Genomic DNA, 23,294 nt, shown 5'->3' with positions numbered 1-23,294 from the left:
CCGCCAGCAGGGCTCGGCTCCGCGCTGCCGCTGCCCGCGCCCTGTCCCGGCCCAAGTGGCCTCTCCCTGGCTGGAGGGATCTCGGTGACCCCGGCTGTGCCGTCCGGTTGCGCCGTCTGCGCTTCAGTTGTAAACAGGCCGGGAGGGACGGTGAGTGGTGGGTGACGCTGCTTTCTGGGGAGGGTCAGGCTGCCTCTCCTCTAGAAATTCTGTTAGCACACCAGCTTGCCCGCGTTCAAGCTGTAGTTTTAACAGCTGCAGCTCTTCAGGTGCCTGGTAACCCGTCAGGCTTTATCTTGATCATTGCACCGTGATCCAAACTGTAGCAGCTTCATCCCTCGACAGTAGTTTCCGAGGTGTTAGATCAAGGTATTTAAATGACGAGAGTCGCACCTGCCAGAGCCGCATTCGTAGTGATGCTATGTTTTATAGTTACATAGTTTTTGTTCATGCTGTGGCCAGAATTTTGGTTTTGTGTGCAACAAAATACAATGGTAGACTGCATTAAAGGTCTTGTCATCAGCCTTTTGGAAGTCCTTTCTGTAGCCTGTGTTTCCCGTTCAGCAAGCAGGACGGTGCCTGAGTTGTGTGTGTCCTTGAATCTGATGCAGTGGGTGACAGAGTAACTTTACCGGAGTTACTAATAGCCTCGCCCACGCCACAGCGCTTTGCCACCGTAGCTTGAGTACCCTTACTGTAGGCACCGAGCTGGGCTATTTTTTTCTTGGCGTCGGACCTTCTCAGGTCAGCTCTTTGTCTAGACCAAGCCCCACATTTTGCACATGTGCAAAAACACAAGACCTAGGCTCATATGAATTACTACTTCCTTACTTGGACCAGCTTGCTAGCAACGAACTACAGTTACATGTAGAATACCGTGGTGAAAAAAGAACAGAGATCGTTTGTCAGGTGTTTAAAAATGCTGCTGTAATGTTTTTGAGAAGGAAATGTTGATATTTTGATCAAATCCAGAAATCTGTTAAAATTTACATATAGGCTAATTTCTCTCTTTTAATGTTACTAATATATAACAATCCAGTGTTTCTAATCTATAACAGCCCATTTTGTCTTTTTCTTTCCCCCACAAAAAACACTTTCGAAGTTTGGTAAAAGTGGCAGACCTTTTTTTTTTTATTTTTTGAGCATACTGTAATGTAAATATCATATGCTTTTAATGTTTGAGGGTTGTAAAATCAGTAAGTACTCTGCAGTTAGAATATCAGTTGTGTCGGATTCATCCGTTCATACTGTTTGACTAACTCATGTTAGTAAACTGAGATATCTCTCTTATGAAGTATAATCTACTTATTTTTTCTTGTGATCTTGCTTGAATCTGGCACCTTTTGGTTGTAATGTTTTTGCTGTGACTTGAAGTGGCAGTGTTTGGTTGCCAGTCTTTGTAAATGTAGTTGATAGGTGCACATTAAAAAAGTTTTTTTCTAAGACTACATCTGTATTGACATTAAATGCAGGAAAGGACCTGCCCATTGTCTTAAACAGACTGATGTCTCAATTTTTCACTGCCTTATGTTCATACTGCTATCTTTAGATGCCACAACAATGAGCAATTTTTTATTTTTTTTTTTGTGGACAGGCATCTTAAATGGCATCATGACCCCAGTCTAACAGGAATTAGGCTTATGCTTATATGTAGTTGGGAGTGTAGATTCAGAATAGAGAAAAATCTGGTTTCACAGTTATAATTTGGAATGTTTGCATTGATATGTGTGGCATACAAGTGACTAGAATTTTCTTCTATAGTTTTTCCAAGCTTAATTTTCCAGTTGATATTCTGTACTAAGTTTGTTACAAACAGGTGTCTTTGGCTCACACTGTTAGAGGAGCTCTGCACAAATGCTCTGTCTGCATGGACAGAGTAAGAACTCTAGAACTCAGGGTCAAGCAATACTGCTGTTTTCTTCTGATTTATTCTCAAATAGATTTTCTTTCTGATCTCAGTATCTTAATCTGATAAATGAGAATGCTAACAGGAAAACGGCAGTAGTCTTTCAGTGTTACAGGTCTAATTCAGGTAAGGTCAGATTTCTTTGATAATGCCAAATTTCTGCCAATAGTATATAGTGGTCATTTTTAAGACTTCATTTGTTGGGAGACGAGACAAATGTCAGAAAATATTTTCAGTTACTGGAAGAATTTGTTTAGGTAGTGTAGACAAGTGAAAAATACTTGTTAAAAGACCTTGAAACAAATGAATTAATGTTGTTCAGAATGACTGTAGGAGCCAAGTACAAGTTGCCAGAGGGATGAGCAAACAGACTGTTGCAAGTCCCAGGTTTTTTTAAGTGAGGCTTTCAGACTGCACTTGCTGCCTCCCTACAAAACTGCTGCAAGTCTCTTGCTCTGCTCACTTCAAACAGGAGCAGAAATATATACAGCAAGTGAACAATATCATCATTAATTTCTGACACAGTTTTTGTTGCTCCTGCTAATACTTAGTGCAAGATTGCTTTCATTCTGAGCTTTATTATCAGTGTGCTTGTAACAGGAAATAGGAATGCTCCAAGACTGAAGCACTGTTGAAGGAAAGAGATTTCGTCATGTGCACACTTGAGAGAGAAAAAGTTGTTGTGGGTTGCACTGTTGGGGTTTCTAGACATTGAAATGTAGCCTTTTTTAAGAGGGAGAGACAATTACAAACTGTTGCCCTAGTCTCTTCATAGGTATACCTAATAATCAGTGATTTGTTTGAAACAATCCTTTGGAATATATTTTTATTCATTATATGTGCTTTTGCTGTTAGACTTGCATTTACTGATTCGTATAATAATGCTCGTAAATATTTCTTTTAACTAGTACCTCCCAGGCTGGTAGCATGCAGTGCTCTTTAACCTCTAGAAATTTTCTCTGTTGTTTTTCTCCTCTGTAAGTTTTCTTTAACATAAGTTGTGTGGCCGATTAGTGCAACTGTCTGACTCTGTGTATTGCTCAGTATGCATTTGTTCCTGCTTTTTAAAACAGAATGAAGGAAGAATTTGAATAACTTGTTCAGCAATGTGAAACTGCTATAGTTTGCCCAGGCTGATGTAATTGACAATTTCTTCAATTAATAGCTCATGTCACAACAACCCCATGCAACACTGCAGGCTTAGGGAAGAGTGGTTGGAAAGCCACCAGGCAGAAAATGACCTGGGGGTGTTGGTTGACAGCTGGCAGAGTATGAGCCAGCAGTGTGCCCAGGTGGCCAAGAAGGCCAATGGCATCCTGGCTTGTGTCAGCAATAGCGTGGCCATTAGGACTAGGGAAGTGATCTTACCCTGCACTCGGACTGGTGAGGCCACACCTCAGATACTGTGTTCAGTTTTGGGCCCCTCGCTACAGGAAAGATATTGAGGTGCTGTAGCGTGCCCAAAGAAGGGCAATGAAGCTGGTGAAGGGCTAGAGGACAAGTGCTGTGAGGAGCAGCTGAGGGAACTGGGGTTTAGCCTGGAGAGAAGGAGGCTGAGGTGAGACCTCATCGCTCTCTGTAACTGCCTGAAAGGAGGTTACAGCAAGGTGGGTGTCACACTCTTTTCTCAAGTAACATGTCATAGGATGAGAGGAAACAGCCTCAAGTTGTACCAGGGGACGTTTGGTTTGGATAGAAAAACTTCTTCACTGAAAGGATTATCAAGTGTTGGAACAGGCTGCCCAGAGAAGTTGTCGATGTGTAGATGTGGTGCTTAGGGACATGTAAACCATGGTGGATTTAGCAATGCTAGGTTTGTGGTTGGACTTGATTATCCTAAAGGTCTTCTCCAACCTAAACTGTTCTATGATTCTATGTAAGAATTTTTATTTGCAAGAGATTTGTATGCTGCTGTGTTATGTGCTGTTCTCCCTAAAAGATACTGAAGAGCAGTGCCCAAAGTTTGATTTAGAACTTTTTTACTTGAGTGCTTCAGTTCATTGTAATAGAGATAAAAATGTGTTGCCATAAAGAGATGACTTATTTTTTAAGGGAGGCTCACATTTTAAAAGCCTGTTTAAAAATTTTAAATTCTCTGTGCTAAAATAAAATTTGATTCTACATATAGGGAATCTTATTTTCTTATAAAAAGTTATAAAGCTTTTTCTCTTGAAAACTGGATGTTTCATAAGGAAATTCAATATGGTTATACAGTGTAATGTGTTAGAATAGCTGACAGAAATAAGATTGTCAGACCTAACAAGAATTGCTTATACATGATAAATAATGAAATTTTATTACCAATTACAGAGCGGGTGAGAGAACTACAAAAAACCTTCCAGCATTTTGTTATTCATAAAGTAAATATTAGTAAGCATTTCTTATGTGGGGAAAAAAAGCTTCAGAGCTTCTGCTCCTTGTGTATTTAGTGCTTGAAGCTAAGCTTCTGAAAGCTTAAGTGGACACTAGTGTAAATTATCTGATGTTTAGATGGGGTGAGAGCTGCCTCTGCTTCTGAAAATTAGGGTTTGCATGCCTAATTCCATTTACTGTAGCACTGCTTGCTTGGGGCTTAAATTTGTAACTGTTGGTTGCTGAGGAGCCTTTTTATAATGTGTAATGTACAAGATATACAGTGTAGGCATAGAGTGATAGTGTTGGAAGAGGTTTTCAGCAAAGATAAATTTTATGTATTTACCAAAAAATAAGTGTTTTAAGTAATACAGATTAAAATTGGTGTCCTGTCCTTGAAACATTTTCCCTCTTTAATTCTTGACAGTGAATTAAAAGTGAAAAAATTAATGTGTAGTCTGTGTGCTCAGCATCCCTGCTGTTATATTGCTGAGAAACTGAAATTCTGCAGCATTGTACGAGGCTGAAAAAGTCATACAGCCCTTTTCTGCCTTCTGACATTCAGCATTCTTGATAGAGGTTTTCTCTGCTTGCTCTTAAAAGCTCCAGTTCCACAGCTTCTCTAGGTAGTCTGTTCTATTGTTTTTCTCTGTTAGAAAGTCATGGCATTTACCCACAGAAGTCTTATAACTTATATGTCTGAAATATCACCTGGTTTTGAGAGAATTAGGCTTCCCAAGCTGCTGTGGCTGGTATCTTGCCTGCTGTGGCATCTGTTGTGAATGGTATTACTTGATTATTTCTCAGTCCTTATTCAATTACAAAGGCAAGATACTGAATACCTACTTGGGGCATACAGCAAAGCTGCGTGAAGCCAGATTGCTCAGGAGGCCTAGAGTTTATGTATGTATACATGGAATCTTTATTTCCATCATTAATAAGAAGCTTTTTCTGCCCTTGCATTTTCTATGGTTCCTGCTTATCCTCTGTTGCTGTAGTTCTTGGGAGTGAACCATGACCACAGAGCTTTGAGCAGAGAGCTGTGTTGTGCATTTGGCACTGTGTGACGGTGATGAATTGTGCAGGTAGCTGGCTGAAAATGAGGTGGTGTGACACAAAAACTATATGGGGTCAGTGTGATTGTTGTGCAGGGCAGAACATTGAGCTGCTTTAAGGAGGAGGTGTTTCACGTGGAATGAACTCGGAACTTCTGTTGCATTTCTGGGACTGCCAGGCATAAAAATGTTTTTTCATCAGTGATGTTGGGCCCAAACAGGCTAGGGAAATGGGAAACTGTGACTGAACCTCTGTGGGGCAGGATGAGGAAATGTGATGACAGAAGGGATGCAGCTACATGCTTCTGAGGTGTGTGTATGATTGATGCAACTGTAAGAGCTTGATTTCTTTTAGCTAGGGCTTCTGGATAGTTTTTACATGCCTACTTAGAAACAAACCATGCAAAGATGTTCAGGATTGTGATGGATTTGGGAGAAGGTGTTCAACACTTGACAATATTTTCTGCAAACTAATCATTTGAACTTGGAAATTCTTGCAGTTCCTTCATCAGCTTGGGGCAGATTATAAATAATTTACTTAGAATATCAAATCCCTACATCCTGATGTCAGTGAGCTTGACATTGATGGATGCTGAACATATGTAACTTTTCATTTATTATAGGTGCTCCCTCTCATTTTAAAAGTTTACCTTATTGAATACTGGTCACTTGGTTCACAGTGTTGAGGATATAATCTATTGGAGGTTGTGGGGAAGGGATACTGTGTCAGAGTATAGGGTTTTGGTGGTTTAGGTTTTTTTAGGAAGTTAATTTGGAAATGGAGGAAAACCTGTGAATAAAGAGCGGACTGTGTCGGGACTGCTTTTGCAGCTGTCCTACTGTCTGAATGAAGTCCAGCTTTTCATGGTTTCAAGGCCATGACATATATCCAGTCCTAACAATCTGATATGTTATCTGAATAAATGTATCAGTTTGGATTTACTGGTTTTTTATTTATTTTTTTTTTTTAGTGATTAAGTTGAAAATTCTTGTTTCCCCAATAACTTCTGAAACCATCTGTTGATTTCATTTTGGTATAAAGCCTTTGTCAGGCTCATTAAAACCACAAAATTTAAGTTCTCATATGTCATGTGCAATATGTGGTGGAATGAGAGAGATAAGCTATTAAAGTGTTTTCATATCATCTCCCTAAACTAGAGGGAAAAGCAACAAACAGCACAAGCTCATCCTACATTTGCTACTAGAAAACCTGTGTCAGAGGAGAGTATGTTTTGAATGACTTCATTACAGGAAAAACTTCAAGCCTGAGAATGCAATTATGGAACATGTTCATATGAAACCAGAGTTCTTTAATTCTGTTTTCATGAAACTGTTCATTTGGCCTTTCTTTGGCAGGAAGGTCTTGAGTACCCAACATAGTAAGTAAATGCTTTCTACATTTAAGAAAAAATAATTCATATAGTGATTTTAGTCTCTGTGGTTCTTCTCATAAGATATAATTTCTGTTTGTGGAGGCTATTCTGAGGTAGCTAATACGTTACTGAAAGTTTTGATATCTAAAGTTAATGAGCTCTAGGGACAGCCCACAAATGTCAAAGCAACATCCACAATGTGTCTGAGAGTTTCTATGCAGAGTGTCTGCTACATGGAGCTTAGCTTATACTTTTACCCTGTTATCTGGTGCACAGCTTGCTATCTGATCTCTAGTTATTCTTGGTGAGAGGCATCTTGAACCAACAGATTAAGGAATATGGAGGCAGTAGTTTGGATCTAGTTAGCAGGACTGCAAGTTACTTTGGTGGTTGAGAGCTGTGGTTCCATACAGTTAATATTTGGCATAGAGGGAGAATATCTGTACCTCCTGTTGTAGGAAATTATTTCCAAGGAGCATGTAGGCATCTTGAAGACACTGCTGCAAACACACTTCATGTTCTAGTTAGAAATTATAAATGTTTGGGGATGTTATTGCTGCCTCAGTGATTTTTATTACTTTGAGATAAGGCTGGTTTCATACTTTTTTGCTGCTTTACAAATATTGGACAGCAATCAGAGTGTCTGATGTGACTCTGGAACTACTGATTCCAGATTAATTTTTCTTTAATGAATGTTTAGGTTAGGTGACACTGATGTTCTAAGCTTCTGGCATCCATTACAGAAAGCTACCCACAAATAATTTCAGTTTTTCCATGCTCTGATTCTGTGTTGGGCAGAGATAAATAGACTCAAGAGGACTGTTTTAGTAGTAATCAAGCACTTTTTTTTCCATAGTGGAATATTTTGTTCTAGATGAGTCATATTAAGAAAACTCAGTTCCTGCAGAATTAGACAGATTTGTACCAGTTCTGTCAGAATAACACATAATAAGAAACCACACTGTAAAGGGTAACAGTTTTTAGATCTTTTTGAAAGATTAATGTAGCACATAAAAGAAAAAGCCAGAGGGTAAAATGAATCAGTTTACAAATAAAGATAGTCTTTACTACAAAGGCTGTAGGAAAAATCTGATAGCCATATTGGAATTACTTTTGTCTGTCAGCAGTGCATGTAATAGTAAAAAACAACACTGGCAAAATGTTTTTCAGTTACTCCATTTGGAATTAAAAGCATACTTTAAGCTTCTGGGAGCAATGTGTATCTAATACTTAGGACATGTCCTAGTGGAGTGGTTGAATTATTTGAGCTTCCATGGCTGCAAAATTGCTTGTGTCCTTTTTCTTGCAGCTTGTTGGCCCTCTCTGAGTCAAGAATGTCAACAGGTGATGTTTAATCATAACAACCCTTCTACTTATGCAGATGTGACTCTCTTTTTCCTCTTGTAAGTGTAAGATAAAAAGCAAGGTCCAATGTTGGTATTTATGTGGAAAGATACTGCTTTTTAACCAGCTTTTTTAGAATTCAGAATTTTTTTGATCTTTGACCATAATCTCCTTTATTGAAATAAATATCTGCAGTTTATCTGCTGCAACTGTTAAGCAGTGCTTCTCACAGGGAGTGGCTACTTCTGTGTCATTCCTCAATAATTTATAAATTACTGATTCTTTTTAACTGTTCCTTTCTCTTTTTTTTTTAAGGGAGGGATTTTTTTCGTCAAAAAGATTATATTTTAACATTTAAAAGTCATATATACAAACAGCAGTTGCTTTTGGAACTGCAGTTTGCATGAGTAGAAATATAATTCCTAATCTGAGTCAGCATTGGTACCCTTTTGCTGAATTCTTGTTTAACTTTGTTAGGTACAAGAAAACTCACCAGGATATAGAGCTGGATTGGAGCCATTCTTTGATTTCATCGTGTCCATCAATGGTTCAAGATTGGTAAGTGTATTGCTATTTTATAACTGAATGTAAACAATGTGTTGAGAATCTTATTTATATAGGTAAGTCAGTGCATTTGTTTTATTTAAATATATGTAAAATATTTCTCCTTAGTTTAAAATGAGAAGGTCTAACTGCATCAGAAACTAATTTCCTTCACCCTGTAGTTCCAATTCTATCAAAAATTTAGCTGGAGAATAAGGATGCAGACAGACATGCTGTCTGCAGAAATGTGTGCCAGCAGAAAATAGTACTACCTCTTGATCCACCTCTAGCTGCTTGTGTTACTGCCCCCCTAGTTCTGACTGTAACTTGTATGAGAACTTGCAAACTCATTTCGGTCAATACAGGTTGATTGAAAGAGCTGTTGTCAGAGCTGTTAGCTGGGCAGGAATCATGGGAGAAAATTTTCCAGCAGAGCTGTAGTGAGACAGCAAACCATCATAACAGTGGAAAAGAACAGCTGTGGGTAAGGTTTTCCAGCAGTACTGCAGGATTCAAGAAAGCCTCTGAAAAGCTTCAAGGCTCATTGTATTTAATTAAAGTGCTTTCATGTTTGGAAAGCATGACCTGTTACTGTGAAATCCCAGGTTTCACTGGGGTTGTATTCTAGAATTGTGAAGGGACTGGGAGCTTGTTACAAAGTAGCTGTAGATACATGTTTTGATAATGCACAGTGTTTATAGGACCTTTGGAATACAAAAGTCGTGCTATAGAACTGGATGCTTGCTGTTCTAAACACTAATCCAAGCTCTTGTTGAACATTCACAGAATAAAGACAATGACACTCTCAAGGATCTGTTGAAAGCAAATGTTGAAAAACCTGTAAAAATGCTAGTGTACAGTAGCAAAACACTGGAACTGAGAGAAACATCAGTGACACCCAGCAACCTGTGGGGTGGACAGGGCCTGCTGGGTGTGAGCATTCGTTTCTGCAGCTTTGATGGGGCCAATGAAAATGTATGGCATGTTTTGGTATGTATGGACTTCAAAGTATTTCTCTTAACTGTTGCTTACTATTAAACTTTTTATCTTTTTTACTGATAAGTAAGTTGCAAGGGGGTACATAAGCTATGAGATCAAGTTGGTCTGTTTTTTCTTAATGGGTTTTGGATTTGGAAAGACTTTTGAACTAGACCTGTATGTCTGTTGAGTATGTTATCAAATCTTGTATTTAAATCCATGGTTTTGTTACAAGGAGCTCTGAGTATTGTAAGGTATCAAAAGAGATTGTAATATATCCACCATTTCACTAGTTCAGTGACTGTTCTACTAACTGTATTGAAAACTTGACCTGTTTATCTGACTCAAAGCTTGTGTGTAGCGAATATCTAATTTCTGTTACACCCTGACGGTTATGTAGTGTTTTGTAACTTTCCATCTTAAAACTAGGAAGTGGAACCAAATTCTCCTGCTGCATTAGCTGGACTTAGACCTCATAGTGACTATATCATTGGAGCAGATACTGTCATGAATGAGGTAAGTATATAAAAATAAGATTTGGATTTTTTAAAATAAAAAAAAAATTCTACCAGGGCAGTTTGAAACATCCTCAGTTCTGTTTGGCAGTTTGAAACATCCTGTTCTGTTTGTTCAGTGGTAATGGAAGTAAGTTAATGCAAAGAGGAAGAAGCTCTGGCATGGTGCCTCTTCTTTGTGCTTAAATGCAATTCTGGAAATAAAAACTGCTCTTAAATATGTTAGTGAAGTCAGAAACTTTTTTTGTACTCTAATATTAATATTTCAAATAGCAGATTTGAAATCTAGATTTTGCCACTTCTTCTGAGTTGCACTAGCAAAGCACACTTTAAAGTCAGCCTTGTGATAAAACAGCAGCACTGCAACAACTGCAACATGTAGCAAGTTCTGTTATAGAAAGTTAGGACAAGGATGATGATCATTCTAATGTCAAATGATAAAATAAGGACAAGAAAACCTTTATTTGTTTTTATTCTTTTGCAGTCTGAAGATCTCTTTTCTCTTATTGAAACGCATGAAGCAAAGCCATTAAAGCTTTATGTGTACAACACAGATACAGATAATTGTCGGGAAGTGGTGATTACTCCAAATTCTGCCTGGGGTGGAGAAGGCAGGTAAGGAGACCATATGTTATAGGGGGACAGGATGACTTTCTTACAGCACGAGCCTAAAAGCTGCTTAAGCTTTCTACAAAGACATAGGAAGAGCATCATTATATCAAAGGCGTTTCTGCTGTAATAAATTATATATTTACTTGGCATTCAGATTTAGTTACTAATGGGGGCAGGGGTGTATTTACACAGTGGATTAGCTAGTGCAAAAATGGTTGCTTTCTGCATTAGGCTTCAAATAGTACTTAGGCTGTAGAATATTCTTAAAATAGTGCATGGTAGCCAGAACAGAAGACTGCAAGTAACAACTGTGAGTTGAATTTCAAGCTGTATACCTGGTACAGCTGCTTTGTTTAAATAACAATGAAACTTATTTTGTGCTAAATGTTTATTGCTAAAAGCTACAGAATTTCCTTTGGTTGTCTCATACTGATTATTTTGTCATAGAAAATGAGGCAATGTTTTGGTGGGGAGGAGATAGTTGTACAGAAGTTGTTGAAAGTTCATGGATTGCTTGCTATGGAGTCTGTAGTTGTAAAGTCACTTCACTGACTTCTAAATGTTCATATTTTAAAAGCCTAGGATGTGGCATTGGTTATGGATATTTGCATAGGATACCTACACGTCCATTTGAAGAGGGAAAAAAAATTTCTCTCCCGGGCCAGTTGCCTGGTGCATCTCTCAGTCCCCTCAAAGATGGCTTCACAGAGGTAAGTTGTAGTTGCTTCTTTGGCTTGGTAAAAATGAATTATGATGTTATATTGCTTTTCTGCTTCCATTGGTTCTTGTGGAAACAAACCCTAATGATGTAACTTTCTTTTTTTTTTCTTTCCATAAGGTTCAGTTGTCATCAGTTAATCCCTCAGCCACATTACCCCCAGGGTCAGCTGGTCTCGAGCAGAGTCTTTCAGGACTTTCTATTAGTTCACCCTCAACTACTGTCAGTAACGTTCTCAGCACAGGTTAGTATGGAAGTAATTGAGTTCTGAAATGCATGGGGTTTCTGAATTCTTTGCATTCACAGGTTTTCTAGCAATTTAGTAGAAGGCAGAAGAGAATAACATTTTCCCCAAAGTTTTCTCAACAACAAAGGCTAGAGTAGTGTAATTGTGCCCTGCTTGCTCACAAAATAATTGCAAACAAGTTCTATGAGAAATATAATGCGTATTATTTACAATACTGTTTTTCTTCATCAACATTTTCATGTTAAGGCCAATAGTAAAAAAATATTTGTACTCCTTGAGGAAGAGAGCTGAAGTGTTGTATGCTTAAAATTAATGTTCTTTTCTTGTATACTGCACCAGGTGTTCCAACAGTTCCATTATTACCACCACAAGTCAGTCAGTCCCTTACCTCTGTGCCACCAGTTAACCCAGCAACTACATTACCAGGTGAGTAGGTTAAATTCCTTAAAACACTTCTGAAACAAGAATTGAAGATCTCCATACCAACCTCTACAATGTTAAGAATCTTTACAGACACACACACACACCCCCTGTAGAGTATGTGCACAACATGTCTGTAACACAGACAACTCAAGTTGGTGTCCTAGTTTTGGCAAGGACAGAGTTAATTTTTCTTCTTAGCAGCTAGAACAGTGCTGTGCTTTGGATCCAGTATGGAATTTGGTATGAGAAGAATGTTGATAATATACTGATGGCTTTAGTTGTTGCTAAGAGATCCAGGACTTTCCAGCTCCCCATGTCCTGCCTGTGTCCAGGTGTACAAGAAGCTGGGAGGAGCAGAGCCAGAGTTGTATTTTGTTTCTAGTGTTATGTGACAAGTAGATAAAGATGTTTCCTAAAGTTTTAAGTAATGCTTGCTGGTATGCTTTCTAACGTATTAAAAATATGTAGTGGAGCTAAGTGCATGCAAACCAGGGCACAGAACTTTAATCTTGTACTGCTTAGAGAAAACAGCAAACTACTAAGAAGTTCAGTTTCTGTTAATGTTGTTCCCCATTCCCAAAATCTGCACATATGAATTTTTTTGTTCTCTGAATACTACTATTGCTTTTTTGAAAGCTATTAGAATATTTCTTCCAATTTTCATGGTCACACTAGTGAAATTGTAGGTAATAAATATACAAAAGGTTTAAAATTTGCGTGAATTTGTGTGAAGTTCAGCTTTTTTCAGATTTTAAAAAGAGTTCAATCCCAAGTTGCTTGTAGTGGAGCTGAAAACTCTTTGAGACAGATTATGTCAGCCTTTGTGGCTAATGAATTCACAGGTAGGTAAAGATGACTGGTTTTTAATCAAAATCTCTGTGCAGTGGCCTTGCTTTAAGACTTTTCTCATCTCTGTCTTATTACTGTAGTATCAACAATTTATTTCAGAAATAGCCTTCCCTGAGCTAAGCACAAAGTAGGAATAGAGCCGTTATCCCCAAACACAGGTTTTCTAAGACAGAAAATTCAGGAGTGGAAAGATGTTCCATAGCAAACACAATAATGGAAGAGCACGTGTTGTGTTCATCATATGTTTCTCTTCTATTTTCAGTCCTTCCTGATTTTGAAAGTTACTGTGTCTTGCCTTTTCTATATATTTTTTTGTTTAACTCTAGTTATGAACTAAGTAGAAAAGACTAATAATAGAGTAATCAATATTAGAGATCAGAAATACTATGTACTTTGTCCTATTATTATCTTCTGCCATTCAAATTAGGAATGAAGGGCTTCTGTTATAGTGCTGTGGTGAAATAACTACTTTTGTTAAAAGCTGAACTTGGAATGCAAACCTACTAATTTCCTTGAAATAAGATTCTGCTTTCCTCAAAAATCTGAAAGGTTGGGATCATGTATTTACTAGTCCAGACTTCTTGCAATAGGTATCTGTTTTCACTGTGCAACTGAAAAGCTGAAACTTGGGTGAATTTGCATTGTTATATGTAAAGATTTATAATCAAGATGTAAAGCAATAAAAAATAACTTTGTCATCACTAAGACCTCAGAAACAGTTAGAAAAAAACAATTTTAAATTTTTAGCTGTAACTTTTCTACTCTTCTCTTAGGTCTAATGCCATTACCAGCAGGACTTCCCAACCTGACTGATCTGTCCAAACTTAATTTACCTGCACCACACATTGTTCCAGAAATCATACAGCCTGGTATGTGCTTCTGCAGACTGAAATGCTGCAGATAGTGGGTCTCTCCTTGACATTCTCATTCTCATCTGGAAGAGGATAAATTGAATGTTTGTCTGAGATGGGAGTTGACGGTAGTACCCAGATTAGGTAGACAAGGAATATGTCTTTAGGTAAATTAATTATAAACCTGTGTCTGTATTTAGTTGTTTGATCTTCTGTTACCTGATTTATGATCTCAAAAGAGATTGTGCTGAGAATGAAAGTATATAGTTTTATGGGCAGAAGAAACTATGAGGTATTTCCTTGTATGCTAGATGAGGAGATCGAAGCACCCTGACTGAATGCCAAAAGTACAAACTGATACTAGATTTATAGTTTTGAATAAAACAAAACTGCTGAAGGTGGACATTGAGCAAGCAAAAAGAAACTGGAAGCTTATGTGGAATAAGGTTCTTGTTAACTTCTTGTTTCTGGTAGTTTCAGTGAATGCCAGAAAAATCTAATCATCAGTATTAATGCATTACATATCTAGTCCTCTGAGGAGGCAGAAGCAAACTTGAGTTTATTCTGATTCTTCAGTTCTGGAACCTGAAAAGTATCAGGCTTGAAACTAGCCTTCTGAATCAGTGCTGCATATATATCATGCTCCTACTGAGTTCAAAAAGCTTCTTCCTCTCCAAGAGTAAATATGAGATTAGAGAAGGTAAAAATTTGAAGCAAAAAGAGAATCTCTCCAGATCTGTCTGTGGTATGCCGCAGCTCACTGCCTTTTTTTCTTTTTTTCTTTTCCAATTCTTAGGTTTGCCATCCCTTCCCTCCTTGCCGCCTCTGAATCTAATGGGAATAACACCTCTATCAATGCCACCCAAATGTGTTCCTTTGCTTCCTTTGGTCACAGAGGCATCTACAGTGCCTACAGATTTGCTTCCTTCCATTACTCAAGCTGGAAGCTTTTCCGTCAACCCTGGCACTACTGTAAATGTGGAACAGACCTCTATGCTCACCTTGGATAGCGCTACCCCAACTTCTAAGGCAACTATTGTTGACAGATCAAGTGAATCCTCTATAGCTAATGAGAAAACATCTGGAGTCACAGATACACAAGCTTCTGAATCATAACTCCAGATCACTCTGTTGGATTGGCTTGGTATTTATTTAGCCATGGGATACATATTTGAAGAGCAAGCTGTCATTAATTTCATACTAGTTTGTACTTAATCTTTAGGAGTCCTGTAAATAATACGGAGGTATAATAAAAATTAAAGGGGGTTTATAAAGTGTGTGTGTTGGGAGGTGAGGAAGAGTACTTGTATGTAACCAAAAAATAAGTCAAGATGGTAAATAGAATTCCACTGCCAAACTCGGAGGTATATGTTTTTAATATAGGCTGACAGCCTTATCCTGCTAGGCCTGTCCTTGCTTATAATTAGCAATTTTTGCTTCTGATAGAAATGAAGCGGTTCTTGCGTGTGACATTTACGTACCATAGTTCTTGTTCTTTGCAAGTCTCTTGTTACTACAGTGGGGATGAGAATGTTTAGTCTGAGTTGTAAATTTGAACACTGCAAAACTTCCAGCTAAAAATATTTCTATTAAAGTTGCTGAGTGACCTGTTAACTGACATCTCGTTATTCAGCTTGTACACAAATCTTTATTTTTAAGCTCTTGAGAGATGCTCAAGCCATGTTTTGTGACTGCTGCTGCGTTGTTTCATACGCCCACTGTAAAATGGCATTTGGAAGGGAATGCAGGAAATGTTAAATGTAGCACACAATTTGGCACTTCATGACTACTGTAAGACAAATTAATGGATTTAAGCATACATACAGCAATAAATTCCTGGAATTTTATCCTTTGTGTGACCAAATAGCACATTTATTTGTTTAATGCTTAAATTCTCATTTAACTGTTTTTAGCTCAGCTCTCTCTAGCACAGATCCGTGAAAGGGCTCCCCTCCAGAGGAATGGATCTGAGAGGCAATGCCAGACTTCTTAATGCCAGGCAGGATTAGCACCAGCGATTAGATCTGTTGCAGCAATGAGTCATGAAATCTGCCTGCATATGAGTCATACTTGACTTTTTAAATTGATGTTCAGGTTGAAAATGGTAGATTAACTGTAGATTATACACTTGTGTAAACTGCTGTGTGTGCTGTACTCCAGGTGATAGCATTCACTTCTGGTATCAGGTACGATTGATGTGGAAGACTCTTCTGTACTACTACAGTCCTTTTGTACTACTGCAATTTTATTTAAATGTGTTTTCTAGAAGCATATGCAAACTTTAACCATATCATCAGCAGGCTGGAGCTGAAGGCTGTCTCAACAGCTACGTAATCCCTTTTGGCAGTGTAGTTGTGCCTGATCACTGCTGGTCATAATGTCTCAAAGAATTAGCTCAAGTGGAAGCTTTATCCTAATACCTCTTGTCTGGGCTCCTCTTTATCACTTAAGTATTTGTTTTTCCTCTGCCCCACTACTGCACATTTCCTGATTATCTGTTCTGTCAAAAGCCTATGTCAAAGCCAGACTCCAAATACTTTTTTTTTTTCACACTGTGAGCAGTTTCTTTTCTCAGCTGCTTGGAGTGTGAAATCCCTCTGCCTCGTTAAGTAGGGGGCCCACCATTTCTCAGAATGTATTTTTATTTACCTCTGTAAATCTGGAGTCGTATACCTCAGAACTAAACCTTGACATGAGAAGAAGGATGTTCCCTCTTTGCTATATACAGAGAAAGTATGTTAGTACTGAGCTGCATGAAGCTTCACAGGTCTCTCCTGTAACTTCGTTACATGCTTCCACAACTAGAATCCTCATTATTGTTTTCCTTTTATCACCCAAGAACAGTAGAAATAAAAATTTTGTTACATAGCAAATAGAGAGCAATGGCTGATTGTAATCAAATGCCTTAAACTAGAATACTTGGGTAGGTTTTTGTTCTTACAGTATGTCACAGTGTCCTTTGGAGTAACATCTGGAATCAGTTGTCATGTTTCTATGCTTTCCAACAGAAAACTGCAAGCTTTCTTAGGTGTTGTGCCGTTGTTAAAATGAGTTGCTTACTCTGAAGTTGTATGCTTCCGTTAGCTATTTCAAAGTCCCTTGCTGACTTTATAGCTCCAGCTTTTTGATAGGTATGAGTGTGGTGGAAGTAAGGCAGTGTTTAAGTGTAGCCATCAGCAGTTCTACTGAAAAGAACATGACTTCAAATTTGGCAGTGAAGTGGTGATGCAGATTCTAAGCTGTAACCTCCCTGCTAAAAAGTCATAAACATTGAAAAGTCGAAAATTTACCACTTAAAAAGAAGCAAGGACCTTAAAGTCATACTATTGTACTCTGTCCCTGTTTTTAATTCCCTCGACTAGATTTAATGAGACTGTACCTTAATCACTTCTGGCAAGGGTCTTTTTTTTTTTTTTCCAAAAAAATAATTAAAGTGTAAAGGGATGTGGACTAAGATAAGATTTTGTTTCCATGAGTTCATGTATTCAGATGTTAATGAACAGTTACAAATAGGCATATTGGGTTTATTTAAAATATTGACACATAAAGTTCTTTAACAAGCACTGACAGCAGACGAGAAGGCAGATGTACCGTGAACATCCCCAGCCTTGCATATAATTAAGAATGATTAACATGTGTGTGACATACTGTAAAAGGAATAAGGTAATTTCCTGCTCCACCAAAGGCTGCTCTGGGGACAGTGGTGTTCAGTGGTACGTGTGCGTGTTGTGAGTGTAGGGCCGTCTTTACAGCTCTGCTCAAAAAACCGAGAGCACACGCTGAAGAGGTGCATTTTGTAGCTGGAGGTTCTGCTGCTGCTCCAGGAAGCAGCTGCTCAAGCTGCAAGGTTAAGGCAGAGTGTGGGCAAAGCGTTAAGGGTGAACGGTTTCAGAGCTTTGGTGGGGTCATACAGTGGGCTGTTTCTGCGCCCGACAGCCATCTTTTAAATCAGTCCGGTCCAACGTTAGACCTCCCTGTCGTAATTTGGAGCTCAAAGATTTGGTTTGGGGAAATAGCTGCTCCGGGCCACGAGATGGCGCGCAATAGTTTCCTGCTGCCGAATTTAGAGGCCTAGGCTCAGCAATGAGGGTGGCTGGTTCCCGCCCACCCCCCCAGCAGCAACTGTAGTCAAATGGATGCCAGCTGGATGCTGAATGATAGTACTTTAAGGAATCGCAGATAACTAAAACCCACTGATTTGAAGGCAGAAATGGGCTGAGCTTAAGCTATTTCTAAATTCCAGAATTTTGCTGGCAGTTTGCTGACATAAGCCATGCTAACTATGGGACAGGGTGAAAGTTTGTTTTGAAGAAAGCAGATTCTTACAGGCATGGACTCGTTTGAGATACTGTAATGCTGACGAAGAGGCCTGGGTAATATTTCCAACCTCCCAGTGATGTAAGTGCTGATTATGGAATTAAGTTGAAGGGGACAGGATAAGGATCAGTGATGTTTGATTGTAGTGCCCCGTCTTCCTCAGTTATACACAGGTTTTGTCTGTACTAGTCAAAATAATGTATTCACAATCACTCCCTACCATGGAGGCCCCACTGGCACCAATTTCAGATTCTTTGGTCCATCCCTTAGACACCTAGAATCCATCACATTTGAGCTCTGAACCCTGTAATGGTAGGTGAGAATCAGTCTACAAAAGCATTTATTCATTTGTAAGTGTTTGTAGTTTATAGCTAATGCATGCTTTGTAGTCCCACTCTGTCCATTGGTAGTGCCAATGGTTTAATACAGATTTGTGTAGCCCAGCACACAGTGTTATGCACTGTGCTGTGCCTTCCTGTAGTAACTTTAGCTCAGAAAACAAAAATCTTCAAACGGATTTGCCTGTAACTTCTGTGGTTGAAACTTTTTTGTGGCTGTGTAATAATGGGAAGCCAGCACCTACCATAGCACAGTTTTAAAGTGAAATACTTAAGGTGCAAAAACCAATCTCAGAAAACTAAAACCAAACAACTCACTGCTCCATTCAAACAGAAAATTTCATTTAGCTCAGGTAAATCTTCAACAGTTCTGCCCTGCAGCCCTGGCAAAAGAGTTAAAGCATAGTAATCTGCCATTTTACAGAATATCTAAGAGATTTGCAGATGGGTGCTAGAGAGCTAGTAAGCTGAGCAAGGAACAAATACATCCTTTTCCAGAAGCCTCAATTCATGTCTATCCTTAGGCCTTGTGAATACATTATGTTGCCAGGGCGCAGCTAGCAAATCAGAATTTCACTTGGGTGAATGACTCGTGTTTCTGAGGAACAGACTTTGCACATAATTTCAGTTGCAATTTAGTACCAAAGTGCTGGTTTTCTGTTACGACATACTTGGCATGTGAAATGGCATGAAGATTTAAAGTTCAAAGGCCGCAGACCTGGCATGTGGAGACCTGCTCTGGCTGAGAAGGTTTAGGTGGAGTGTGTGGTTTTACTACCTTACAGTGGGAAAGTGCAGTCCTGTCTGTCTGTGGGCCACATGCCTGCCTGGCCACAGCTCTTCCTTGCACCTGGAAAGGCAGAATTTTGCCCTAAGTGGAGGCTGCAGAACTGCACTGACAAGCATGTTCTCAGCCTTGGAACTTTTACCCTATGGGATCAAAAAGTATGCTTCATCCTTAGTTGTGCAAGGCAGTATTTTTATTCTCTCAGAAGTTTCCTGTGTTAGCTTTACAGTTAATCTTTTAAAAGCTGCATTCCAGCATTGCTCAGCTCACCCAAAAGAGAGTTTCAGAGACCACAGAGGTCAGGCTCACCTTGGGCAACCCATGGCAACAGTGAAAGCCACTTCTGGCAACAAAACAATCCATTTTAATAACAGTCCTCTTGTCTGAGAGCTGTTTACTTTGCCAGCAAGCAGTTGCTTATTCACGTGCTTTGTTCATGGCCCTTGGAGCTTAGGCGAGCTATGAAACCCCAACAGAAGCTAAAAAAAGAAACATGAGTGATGAACTCAAGCCACAAAGCCTATAGTCAACACAGGCTTGCTAGTTATGTAAGAAAATCTTGCAATGGAAAATCGTAATATTAGCAAAAGCAATGCAGAGCTATGAGCTTTACTTTTCACAAGAGACGCTGGATGTAATAGGGGTCACTGAGGGTTGACTTGCACAGACCTTTTGATGTGTAGAAAGGACATTATAGTGCTGCCCAGATCCTGCTCCCTGAAGACATCTCTTCCTAGCCGTTGCAATTCATCAGCCAACATTGTCTGCTGGCAGCTTTCATGAACAAACGGCTCATTTCAGTGTCCTTACTCCTAAATGAACAATAGTCACAAATAACAAGTCTTCAGCCACCACCACTACATTCTCACCTAGTATAAGAGAAATAGCTTCCAGTTCTTTGCACTGGGAAGAAGAGCATAGAGTTCAGTAACTAAGACTTAGCAGTTACCATCTTGCTACCATCTCGCCCTTATCCTTCAAGCTGATCTCCCCTGAAATTCTGGGGTTTGAATCTTCAAAATAGCCTTCTTTAAAAGCAAACTGAAGATTTCAAACCTCCCATCCTGGCATTTCTAAGTACCCTTTGTATGGAGTGGGAGCTGTGGACATACCACATGCTTCGATTGGCACATACCATCATCAGTGCTTAAACAATTTAAAGAAATAATCTGGAAACTAAAGCTAACACAGATAAGTAGTGCGATTTACTTAAGAAATGTTAGAACTTGGAAACAAAAGTTGTTTTTATAAACAGCAGATCGGTATTAACAGTTACTAGACCTCAGTCAAGTTTTATCAGCTATGATGCTAAAAGCTAGAACCGTAAGAAAAGATATGAGAAGCACTGTTTATGCCCTCAGGTGAGTTTGTTTACACATGAAACAGGGAACAGAACAAGCATTGTCCCAGGCACACTTAGTGGTGACACTACTTTACTAAGGCTCAGAAGTCTGACAATAGGAGATGGTTTTGTACATATAAACAGTACTTGGGTAAAATCCTCTTAGAGAACAACTGCAACTGCTAAGAAAATAGAAAACAACTGGAAGTCTGTGTATTGCCAAATAACATGCTGGGCACTGGAAATGGCTGAATTTGTAAAACAATTACCTTTTGTTTCAAGGTTACATTTTTATTTGAAACATTTCTTACCCATCTTACCAGTGATACCTATTCAGAGAAGACAAAACCCACACTTGCTCTCTGGGCACTAACTGTTTAATAATGAAAAGAAACGTACTGTTCCTAGCCCTCTTCTTGACCATTTTCATTCCTAACTACAAAAAAAGTAACAAAAATAACATTCTTCAGGATTTCACTGTGCATCTGAATATTTTTAGCTTAAAAGTACACATCATAAAGGGGTAGGAAGACTTTGAGGAATTTGGGGTGAAATATCGAGAGCTTTGAGGAATTGAAACAATTATTTTAAATGCTCCTTGAAAACTGCCATATGTGACTCATACGGAGGCATGCTTGTGCATCTTTACCTGGCAGATTCACACTGTTGGAATTCAGTATAAGCGTAGTCTGCTCCAGAGTCTCTGACCGACTTGCAGAAGTACTTGCTTCAGCCTTGAATCCTGTCCTCACAATGCCTACCTGTCAGCCCAACAACTCAACACCATCTCTCAATAAGGTCCCTTCTCTAAAGGACTTGCTGCCTCAGTGGCTGCTGCCATATCCCACACTATGGAGGTAATATTTGAGGATAAGGCATGAAGGCATCTCAGATTGTGGTCCACTATATCATCTTCCTCCCCTTTTTCTCTCTTTGGCTTGCTTCTCATGTCATTTCTAGATGGGGTCTTGTAGTATCATTCAGAAAGGGTTGCTAAAAACACAAGGAGATTTCTTCTGGTGTATAGGAAGGGTGATGCTGAAAGAGAGCTGTTAAAGGACAGAAGCCAGATGGCTTTCTCCTTACTAATCACTGCATTTGGCATTCTGCTTGGCTACTCCACAGAGCAGGGGGGGGTCCTACTGTCACCTCTTGCCTAGGATTCCACATTTGCCATCCTCTCATGGGAAGTGCCCATGATTTTTGGACATCTTCTTGGCCCTTCCAAGAAAGGAGCAGAAATCAGCACCCACATCCACTGCTGGTGGGCTCTGCACACCCTGGTGAACCCCCTTCAGCCGCAGCCTGTGCTCCACCTCAGAACATCTTTGTTTTTCCACCTCTGTGGCTTTGGTAGAAGATGCTGTCTGGCCTGAGGGGGGCTCATGAATCAGCCAGTAGTAGAGAGCACCCACCCGCAGACATTGCCCTGTGCCTGACACCTGAGACACCACATCCCGTCCCTGTGAAGGCACAGCAGCAGTTTTCAAGAGGCAGGTAAGCAACAAGCAGCTCGCTTGCACTCACACCTGTTGCCTGCTGGAGGAGAGGCACCGCTCTCTCTTCAAAAGGATTAAGAGTAATAGAAAGCTGTTGTTATTGCATAGAGGGCTGAACTTGAACAACCTCTATGACTGACTGTGATGCTGAGAATGGCCTATGAGCACAGTGCGGTTTCAAGTGAAAGGCCTTTCCTTCTAGCCCAATGTGCCACGCAAGGGGACTATTGACTGTTTAAACAGCAGGGGCACTTCACTAGAGGAGGGTGTTTGATGAGTCCTGTACATACCTCCTTACAAAGACAAGAAATGTGCTTTCTGAAAGAAAGACAGTATTTAAATTGACTAGGCAAATCATAAATAATGCCCTCAGCCTCTCGTCTGCAGCAGTCTCCAAGTGCTGGGCATATGGCGCCTTTCCAGACCACATGGCAGCCAATGAGGCAGAGCTGGTGACTATAATTTCACCCACCTTCGGCAGGAAATAAAACATCTGTTTAATCCTGAGAGTGGGACTCCCCAGCAGTTAAGCTAAGATGGTTAAAAGGGAATATAATTGAAAATTATGTTTAAGCCAGCAGAAAGCAGTGATAGACTTCAAATTTGGTAAGACTTCAGTCACTGAGACTTTGAGCACCATGGGATGTTTCATGGCCATAGCCAGTCGGGACCTCTGTTTCACAGCCCAGCCAGAGAAAAATCCTGGTATTGAAAAAGGGCATCTTTTCAGCTGGGCTCAAGGGTCAAGTTGTTGTGTCTCTGGACTTCTCACAAGTGGAGCAGCTGTACTTGCTGCTGCTCTCAGTTCTTCTGGTTACCAATGGTGTTTCTCATTGCTATTCAACCACAAGGCAGTGTGAAGTGCTTGAACACTTGGACTATTAATGTGAAAAAGCAGCATGAGCAGACTTGTCATTCTGTCAAATGTATAAGCATATGAAGATTTTTTTTGGGGTGCAGAACAACTTCTAAAATGATCTGTTCCCCTGAAAAGTTAAAACCAGTATTATTGACTATGAATTAGGAGCCAGTGGGCTGACCAAATAGGCAGTGATGAAGCAGAAGGACAGCTGCAAGTCTCACCTCCTAGAACAGCATCAGAGCCCTAAGTGGTCAAAAGAGGCAGCCTTAAAAAGCAGGAGGGGTATTTACTGCGGGTGATATAGTCAGAATGGTCCAGTGAAACTGAGTAAAGGGAACTTTAGACCAAATACTTGTAATAATTCCTATGTCTCACATTAATCT

At 39.5% G+C, this 23,294-nt stretch overlaps 1 protein-coding gene across 1 annotated transcript; it reads left to right on the top strand.

Moving 5' to 3' along the window:
* Nucleotides 1-7,831: 7,831 nt before the first annotated feature.
* On the top strand, nucleotides 7,832-15,613 carry GORASP2 (golgi reassembly stacking protein 2; the record flags this gene model as incomplete). Its single annotated transcript, XM_026852439.1, is given in 12 exon segments — nucleotides 7,832-7,986; nucleotides 7,988-8,055; nucleotides 8,058-8,089; nucleotides 8,508-8,588; nucleotides 9,360-9,563; nucleotides 9,981-10,067; nucleotides 10,551-10,681; nucleotides 11,256-11,388; nucleotides 11,517-11,640; nucleotides 11,983-12,069; nucleotides 13,689-13,784; nucleotides 14,563-15,613. Coding segments are annotated over 12 exon segments (1,518 nt in total), but the record flags the coding sequence as incomplete, so codon positions are not given.
* Between the last annotated feature and the right edge of the window lie 7,681 nt (nucleotides 15,614-23,294).

Source organism: Athene cunicularia, assembly GCF_003259725.1.
Source record: "Athene cunicularia isolate RWA chromosome 7 unlocalized genomic scaffold, athCun1 chr7_part1, whole genome shotgun sequence".
Taxonomy (NCBI): domain Eukaryota; kingdom Metazoa; phylum Chordata; class Aves; order Strigiformes; family Strigidae; genus Athene; species Athene cunicularia.
The sequence above is the reverse complement of the archived record's forward strand: the minus strand, read 5'-3'. Positions and strand labels throughout refer to the sequence as shown.